Source organism: Myotis lucifugus, unplaced genomic scaffold, assembly GCF_000147115.1.
Source record: "Myotis lucifugus unplaced genomic scaffold, Myoluc2.0 scaffold_4903, whole genome shotgun sequence".
Classification (NCBI taxonomy): Eukaryota; Metazoa; Chordata; class Mammalia; order Chiroptera; family Vespertilionidae; genus Myotis; species Myotis lucifugus.
In genome coordinates this window covers 1-9,681 of record NW_005875951.1, presented here as the reverse complement: position 1 = coordinate 9,681, position 9,681 = coordinate 1, and the positions used below count along the sequence as shown (strand labels likewise).

General features: G+C 50.4%; 1 protein-coding gene across 1 annotated transcript; it reads right to left on the bottom strand.

Moving 5' to 3' along the window:
- Positions 1-3,709: 3,709 nt before the first annotated feature.
- On the bottom strand, positions 3,710-9,410 carry LOC106695929 (ADAMTS-like protein 3; the record flags this gene model as incomplete). Its single annotated transcript, XM_023749278.1, has 4 exons — positions 9,339-9,410; positions 7,798-8,002; positions 4,806-4,953; positions 3,710-3,794 (listed from the first exon to the last, which is right to left on the bottom strand). Coding segments are annotated over exons 1-4 (470 nt in total), but the record flags the coding sequence as incomplete, so codon positions are not given.
- Positions 9,411-9,681: the final 271 nt, after the last annotated feature.

Genomic DNA, 9,681 nt, shown 5'->3' with positions numbered 1-9,681 from the left:
GAGAGACACATTGATGGTTGCCTCCCACACGTCAAGACTGAACCCAGGACCCTTCAGTCCACGGGCTCATGCTCTATCCACTGAACCAAATCGGCGAGCACCAGGACTTTTCTTGGATTTGCTCTTGACTCCAAATTTCCACTGATAACACTTCTACCCAGACTTCCCAAATCACAGGTGGGTGGAAGCCATTGGATTTTTTGAGTTGGAATGGACCCTTTATTTTTTCTTTATTTTATTTATTTTTATTTTTAAAAATATATTTTATTGATTTTTTACAGAGAGGAAAGGAGAGAAATAAAGAGTCAGAAACATTGATGAGAGAGAAACATCGATCAGCTGCCTGCTGCACGCCCCCCACTCGGGATGTGCCCGCAACCCAGGTACATGCCCTTGACCGGAATCGAACCCGGGACCCTTCAGTCCGCAGGCCGACGCTCTATCCACCAAGCTATTTTTTCTTTTTTTATTTCCCTTTTTGTTTTTTTATTTCCCCTTTTTTGGAATGGACCCTTTAGATCAGGGGTGGGGAACCTTTTTCCTGCCAAGGGCCATTTTCATATTTATAACATCACTAGAGCCCCGGTGCACGAATTCGTGCACAGGTGGGGTCCCTCGGCCTGATTGGTGATCAGGGCTGATCGGAGACCAATCAGGGCCGTCCGGCCAGCCAGGCGGAGGAACCGCGGGAGGTTGGCCGGCCGTGGGAGGTTGGCTGTGGGAGTGCACTGACCACCAAGGGCAGCTCCTGTGTTAAGCGTCTGCCCCCTGGTGGTCAGTGCGTGCCGGTCAGTGGTCAACCGGTCATTCGGTCGACTGGTCATAACGGTCGCTTAGGCTTTTATATATATAGATGCTCGGGCCATGCAAAATGATCCACTTAAAAATGAGCCTGCTCTGTTTGGTCCCACATTTAATGAGCTCACCCCTAGTGCCGTGGCAGGGCCAGGCCAAATGATTTCAAGGGCCTTCGATGGTCCGCGGGCCGGACATTCCCCACCCCTGCTTTAGAGATTAAAACCAGGCTGAGGAATCAGACGCAGAGCAATGAAAGACCTGACTAAGGTCACAGAGTCAAAAGCGATGCTTCTAGACCCAAACCCAGCTGCACCATGTCCTGTCTCAGGTGCAGGGAGCCCACAGCTTAGGGGCTCTGGGACAATCGCCTTACAGTCACTCGGGCCACGTGCCTGGATACATTTCAACGTAAATGGCTTTTTTTGGTTAATCTTTACCCGATGGTATCTTTCCCATTGATTTTTTTTCCTAAAAATATATTTATTGATTTCTGAGAGGAAGGGAGGAGAGAGAGATAGAAACATCAATGATGAGAGAGAATCATTGATTGGCTGCCTCCTGCACGCCCCCCACTGGGGATCAAGCCTGCAACCCAGGTACGTGCCCTTGGCTGGAATCGAACCTGGGACCCTTCAGTCCACAGGCCGATGCTCTACCCACTGAGCCAAGCTGGGCAGGGCTCCTATTGATTTTTTAGAGAGAACCGAAGGGAGGTGAGGAGGGAGGGAGGGAGAGAGAGAGAAACATCGATGTGAGAGAGACACATCGATTGGTTGACTCCCGCATACGCCCCAACTGGGGCCGGAGAGCAAACCTGCAACCCAGGTACGTGCCCCGGACTGAGAACCGAACCCGTGACCCTTCAGTGTGCAGGCTGGCGCTCTAACCACTAAGCCATGCCCGTCAGGGCTCAACATACATGTTTTGTTTTGTTTTAAATCCTCACCCAAGGGTATTTTTCCCATTGATTTTTAGGGAGAGTGGGAGAGAGAGGGAAAGAGAGAGAAACATCGATGTGAGGGAGACACATTGATTGATTGCCTCTTGCATACTCCCCAGCCAGGAGAGAAGCCGGCAACCGAGGCACGTGCCCTTGACTGGAATCGAACCCGGGACCCTTCGGTCCGCAGGCTGACGCTCTACCCACTGAGCCACACCAGCCAGGGTTCAAGGGAAATGTTTTTATAGAGACCGGCCGTGACCACACCGTGGAGCGTGACTGGCTTATGTCTCTAATGCCACCTGGTCCTTGGTCAAGTCACGTGTATTCATCAAGATCAGCGGTTCTCAACCTGTGGGTCGCGACCCCTTTGGGGGTCGAACGACCCTTTCACAGGGGTCGCCTAAGACCATTGGAAAACACATCTATAATTACATATTGTTTCTGTGATCAATCACTATGCTTTCATGATGTTCAATTTGTAACAATGAAAATCCATCCTGCATATCAGATATTTACATGACGATTCATCACAGGAGCAACATGACAGTGATGAAGTAGCCACGAGAATAATGTTATGGTTGGGGGTCGCCACAGCATGAGGAACTGTATTGAAGGGTCGCGGCGTTAGGAAGGTTGAGAACCGCTGGTCTAGATGTAGGAACGACGCCCAGTTTCTTAATCGAAACAGGATCCCGGGTCTGCTTTGCGTTAAAGGACCCTGCTCTCCTGTGAGCTTCTCACAGACGCAGCCAAAGCGGGGCCGGCGGATTGAGCAACAGGGAGGCGTGCAGCCAGCTCAGGGCCAGGCCCTTGGGGGTCTGAGGAGCCAGGGCCCTGGTGTGTGGAACAGCTGGACTCCCGTGAGGACAAAAATTACGTAGATCACGTTCACTGGCCGGGCCCTGGTGACTCCCTTAACCCTCTGAGTGCCAACCAGTATCCTAGGAACTGTGCTAAAATCGCCAAGGCACTTTTGCTGACCTTACAGCAGTTTAGGAAAAAAATTATGAATCGCAAGTCAATGAAGTGACATATTCAAAAACATAAGGAAACGTTTACTACATTTGTTTTCATCTTGGACATACTGCTTGCTGATTGTATGATAAAATACTAGTAGAGCCCAGCCGGTTGTAGCTCAGCGGTACAGCATCGACCTACGAACCAAGAGGTCACTGGTTCGATTCCGGTCAAGGGCACAGGCCCGGGTTGCGGGCTCGATCCCCAGTAGGGGGCGTGCAGGAGGCAGCCGATCGATGATTCTCTCTCATCATTGATGTTTCTCTCTCTCTCTCCCTCTCCCTTCCTCTCTGAAATCAATAAAAATATATTTTTAAAAAATTTAAAAAAATAAAATACTAGTAGAAAACAAAATTTGAGCAAAACATATAATGTTCAAAGAGAGGGACACCCTTCTCCAATATCTTCCACAAAATCGTCATCTTCGCAGCAAGAATGGACATATTTAGCAATATCATCATCACTCATAAAAGCAGACTTAGAACTGGACGCCATTTCGAAGCTTTAGGGCGACAAAATCTGAGTAAACTTCATAAAATCGTCGTACCTGTAAAAACGTAGGCGGATAAATGCCACTGGTCAATCTTAGAACTACAAACATTCGGCACCATAAGTAACCTGCACTTAGGTGCCGTCTGCCAATAAAGAGTGAACTACTAGCATCTAACAGTGACACTGCGGGAGGAGCTCGATAGATAGAGCTCCCGCACTCTAGGGGTTAAAAGGCCCTCCACAGCCCGTGTGGCTCAGTGGTTGGGCGTCGACCTAGGAACCAGGAGGTCAGGGTTCGATTCCCGGTCAGGGCACAGGCCCAGGTTGCAGGCTCGATCCCCAGTGGGGGGCGTGCAGGAGGGAGCCGATCAGTGATTCTCTCTCATCATGGATGTTTCTCTCTCTCTCCCTCTCCCTTCCTCTCTGACGTCAGTAAAGATAAAAAGTTCCTCTACTCACGTCGGTTCTTCCGTCGCCACCCTGGTCTCCTCCAGCTCCCGGGCTTGCTTCAGCCAGGGCAGCTTTGCCTCCACTGGGCTCTTTTCTAAGGAAAGAAGAACAGAAACAACAAGTGTTACTATTATCATGAAGCACGAAGGAGCTGGAAGCCGCCGTTCCCGCTGAAGATTTCATCAATAAAGGGGTCGTGCTTCGCCCGGCCGGCATGGCTCAGTGGTTGAGCGTCGACCTATGAACCAGGAGGTCAGGGTTTGATTCACAGTCAAGGGCACAGGCCCGGGTTGTGGGCTTGATCCCCAGTGTGGGGCGTGCAGGAGGCAGCTGATCCATGATTCTCTCTCATCATGGATGTTTCTCTCTCTCCCTTCCTCTCTGACATCAAGAAAAATACATTAAAAAAAAAAAGAATGTTAGTATAATGAAACCTAAATGCTGCGATATTAGAACGAGAGCCAGGAAACACCATTCAATGTAACTTTAAAACACAAACCCACTGTGCTAGCCGGTGTGGCTCAGTGGATAGAGCGTTGGCCTGCGGACTGAAGGGTCCCGAGTTTGATTCCAGCCAAGGGCATGTACCTAGGTTGCAGGCTGGATCCCTGGCCCTGGTCACGGCACATGTGGGAGGCAACCAATGGACGTGTCTTCTCTCACATCAATGTTGCTCTCTGTCTCTCTCTCTCTCTCTCTCTCTCTCTCTCTCTCTCCACCTCCCTTCCACTCTTTCTAGAAATCAATGGAAAAATATCCTTGGGGGAGGATTAACAAAAATAATCTCTCTATATAAAAGCCTAAGCAACTGTTATGTCCGAACAACCCGTTGACTGGTTGCTATGATGCACACTGACCACCAGGGGGCAGCTCCTGCATTGAACATCTGCCCCCTGGTGGTCAGTTTGCTCCCACAGCCAACCTCCCATGGTCCCTCCCCTCCCCCCCGCTGGCCGGCCCCCATCGGCCCCGATTGGGCCTGGGTGAGACGGGCCTGAGAGGCCCTGATCTCCGGCCAGGCCATGGGACCCCACCCATGCATGAATTCGTGCACCGGGCCTCCAGTAAGTAGATGAATGATCGAATGAATAAAATGCACGCCCACCTTTGGGTTTGTAACAGGGGACGGGGATGATACACTCCTCCTTGATGTGTAACTTCAGCTGAGGGTTGCAGCCGCCCACGTGCTGCCCGCGATGGTTGATGCACAGCACGACCCGGTAGCGCAGCCCCCGGCCGCAGGTCACCGTGCACTTGGGAGAGGAAGAGAGAAGCCGGTGAGACCCACGGAGGTGTCCGCGTCTCATGCGAAGGAGGAGCCGCTGCTCCATGTCAGCCATTTGCAACTGGTGTGCTGCTAGAAGTTTTAAAACAGCCCTGACCGGTGTGGCTCAGTGGATAGAGCGTTGGCCTGCAGACGGAAGGGTCCAGGTTCGATTCCGGTCAAGGGCATGTACCTTGGTTGCAGGCACATTCCCAGTAGGGGGTGTGCAGGAGGCAGCTGATCGATGTCTCTCTCTCATCGATGTTTCTAACTCTCTATCCCTCTCCCTTCCTCTCTGTAAAAAATCAATAAAAAACAAAACAAAACAAAAAAAAACTTCAGTTCCACTAACTGTTTAAAAAAAAAAATTTAGAACACCCAATACCGCCCTGGCCGGTTTGGCTCAGTAGATAGAGCGTCAACCTGCGGACCAAAGGGTCCCGGGTTCGATTCCGGTCAAGGGTGAGGGGTGCGTTCAGGAGGCAGTCCACTGATATGTCTCTCTCACATCAATGTTTCTCTCTGTCTCACCCTCTCCCTTCCACTCTCTCTAAAAATCAATGTAAAAGTATCCTCAGGTGAGGATTAAAAAAAAAATCTCTCTATATAAAAGGCAATAATCTCTATATAAAATGCAAATTGTCCCGTCGGGAGTTCGACCGAGGGACCGGGAGTTCGACCGCTCGCTATGATGTGCGCTAACCACCAGGGAGCAGCTCGGAATGAAGGAAGGCCCTGGACGGCAGCTGGAAGGAAGGCCCCGGCCAGCCCTGATCGCCAGCCAGGCCGAGGGACCCTACCCGTGCACGAATTTTGTGCACCAGGCCTCTAGTAAATGAATAAAACACACAATACCTGACTATTTAGTGAGAGGCACTGACCTCTTTTCTCTTAGATTGTCAAATAAAAAAACGAGCCCTAACCAGTTTGGCTCAGTGGATAGAGCATCGGCCTGTGGACTGAAGGGTCCCAGGTTCAATTCCGGTCAAGGGCATGTACCTTGGTTTCGGGCACATCCCCAGTAGGAGGTGTGCAGGAAGCAGCTGGTCGATGTTTCTCTCTCATTGATGTTTCTAACTCTCTATCCCTCTCCCTTCCTCTCTGTAAAAAATCAATAAAAAATATTTTTCAAAAAAAACCAACACGGGCCAACACAACACCCTTCCAGTCTGAAGCCATAAATCTATGGGTCACATAACAGAGTTGCATCTTATTGGTCACCTCCCATAATAAGGTGGCATCTGATTGGTTGATTCTTGGTACCGGAAATGCTTACATACAAGTCTAGGCATCTGATTTCTTAAAAAGTCACTTTGGAGCCAAAAGCGTAGGTAATTACTATTTTTATTACTACTAGTAATGTTCTGTAAATCAATCAAAATTATACCTATTTTTTTTTGTCAGACTGGCAAGAAATATATTTTTTGGTGTGCGGCAGAATTTTAGTAATTTTATGTGTGTGTGCTGTGAGCTGAAGAAAGTTGAAAATTGCTGGGCGAGGTCAATATTAAATAGAAAAGATGCAGTCACAGTGGGGAAAAAAATCGAAATCTCTTGAAAATCTTGCTGTTTAAATAGGAAAGAAAATTTTTTTTTCAAATTTTTTACAAATTTACATGACATTATCCATCACGTTGTGGAGATGGAAGAAATGTTGCTAAGCTATAAATTTCAAAAAACAAATTTAAGCCCTGGCTGGTGTGGCTCAGTGGATAGAGTGTCAGCGCGCGGGCTGAAAGGTCCCGGATTCGATTCTGGTCAAGGGCGTGTGCCTCGGTTACAGGTTCCCCGGCCCTCGTCAGGGTACATGCAGGAGGCAACCCATCGATGTGTCTCTCTCACATCGATGTCTCTCTCTGTCTCTCCCTCTCCCTTCCACTCTCCCTAAAAATCAGTGGGAAAATATCCTCGGGTGAGGATTAACAACAACAAACAAACCCAAATTCGATGAAGCAGGCCAGCGGATCATCTTTCTCTTCTATCTACAGAAATCCATCTTTCAAAGCTATTGTCACATGAAGAGGTCACCCATACCTCTCTCTGTCTCCCTTCTTCTCTGAAATCAGTGAAAATATCGATACTAATAAAAGAGGAATATGCTAATTAGACCAGGAGACCTTCTGGACAAAGCTGGGGGCTTGGCCGGACTGCAAACCGCCGCCAAATGGCCCTCAGCCCCTCGCCCAGGCCGGCCCCGCCCCCCACAGGGACCCCCACCCCGATGGGGGCGTAGCCAGCCTGCAAACTGCCCCAGGCCCCTCACCTAGGCCGGCCCTACACCCCAAGGGGACCCCCACCCTGAACCCGGACACCCTTCAGGGCAAACCAGCCAGCCCCCACCCATGCACCAGGCCTCTCTCTGTACTAATAAAAGGGTAATATGCTAATTAGACCAGGTGACCTTCCGGGAGACCTTCCAGACAAAGCCATGGTGGCCGGGCCCAGGCAGAGGCGGTTAGGGGCGGTCAGGCCAGGAGGGGTGGCCAGTTGGGGGTGATCAGGCTGGCGGGGGGAGAGTTGGGGGAAAGCAGGCTGGTAAGGGGGTACAGTTGGGGGCGAGCAGGCCAGCAGGCAGAGTGGTTAGGGGTGATCAGGCAAGCAGGTAGGTGAGCGGTTAGAAGCCAGCAGTCCCGGATTGCGAGAGGGATGTCCGACTGCCGGTTTAGACCCGATCCCTGGCAATCGGACATCCCCCGAGGGGTCCCAGATTGGAGAGGGTGCAGGCCGGGCTGAGGGACACCCCCATGCACGAATTTCGTGCACCGGGCCACTAGTATTTTTAAAAACCCAATAACACATGGCAAATACTCCTGAACATCCGGGTCCGCCTCACCTGGGACCAGCCCATGGCCACCCACTTGGGGCAGTCGAAGAGGTTGCAGGTCTGCATGACCCTGGGCCGGGGCGCGTACATGCACTTCCACTCCTCCACCCGCAGGACCTCGCCGTGCAGCGACTCCTCCACGCACACGAAGCTGCGCCGCTGGGTGCCGCCCCCGCAGGACACGGAGCACGCCGTCCACGGGTTATGTTCCCAGCTCGGAAGCAAACAAACGCAAGCACGTTACTCGGTTACTCGTGTGCTGGTCGCTCGGGTGTGTCACGTCTGCAAACAGGGCTGCAGAGAGGGTCACAGTTGTGGTTCGGCTCAAAGAGCACGGGATGTGGGGGATTCAGACTTAAGTCTTTATTCGTTCATTCATTCACTCATTCACTCATTCATTCACTCATTCATTCACTCATTCACTCACTCATTCATTCACTCATTCACTCACTCATTCACTCACCATTCACTCACCAGTCACTCACTCATTCATTCATTCACTAACCATTCACTCATTCATTCATTCACTCATTCATTCATTCACTCACTCACTCACTGGCTAACTAACCATTCACTCATTCATTCATTCAATCAGTCAGTCATTGACTCACTCACTCATTCACTAACTAACCATTCACTCATTCATTCATTCACTCATTCACTCACCATTCACTCATTCATTCATTCACTCAGTCAGTCATTCACTCACTCACTCATTCACTCACCATTCACTCATTCATCCATTCATTCATCCATTCATTCACTCACTCACTCACTCATTCACTCACCATTCACTCATTCATCCATTCATTCACTCATTCATTCACTCACTCATTCATTCATTCACTCATTCATTCACGCATTTGTTCATTCATTCACTCATTCATTCACTCATTCATTCATTTTTATCCTCACCCAAGGATATTTTTCCATTGATTTGAGAGAGTGGAAGAGAGAGGGAAAGACAGAGAGAAATATTGATGTGAGAGAAACACATCGATTGGTTGCCTCCTGCACGTGCCCCAACCAGGGCCTGGCGGAGGAGGAGCGTGCAACCGAGGTACGTGCCCTTGACCAGAATCAAACCCAAGACTCTTCAGTCCGCAGGCTGACGCTCTATCCACTGAGCAACACCGGCCAGGGCCAGACTTTCATCTTTGCTGCTACACATTCTAGTCACAGGTGACCTCTGACCCTGAGGTTACTATCCTGTGGGAACCATCCACCTGCCTTCATTCCCCTTCACAGGACACATGAGAGTCTAATTAATCACACACAGAGGATGAAAGCCTCTTTAAAAGGTCTCCGCACCAGCCTAGCCAGTGTGGCTCAGTGGTTGAGCGTCGACCTATGAACCAGGAGGTCAGGGTTCGATTCCCGCTCAGGGCACAGGCCCGGGTTGGGGGCTCGATCCCCAGTGGGGGGCGTGCAGGAGGCAGCCGATCCATGATCCTATCTCATCATTGACGTTTCTCTCTCCCTCTCCCTTCCTCTCTGACATCAATAAAAAAATATTTAAAAAAAAAAAAAGAGTTAACGACATCACTCACCGAGGGAGAGGCTGGAAGTGGTCGTAGGGCATGATCTCCTTAAAGCCATCGCTGCAATGGAACCACGGTGAGAGCATCAGTCCTCAGCCAACGAACACATTTATCAATTTGACAGACACAGATCTGACGTCCCGAACGCCGAATCCCTCTCAAACTGAAAACCAAGTAGCCCGGCCAGTGTGGCTCAGTGGTTGAGCGTCGACCTATGAACCAGGAGGTCCCGGGTCGATTCCCCGTCAGGCACAGGCCCGGGGTTTCCGGCTCCATCCCCAGTGGGGGGCGTGCAGGAGGCAGCCGATCCGTGATTCTCTCTCATCACTGATGATCTCTCTCTCTCCCTCTT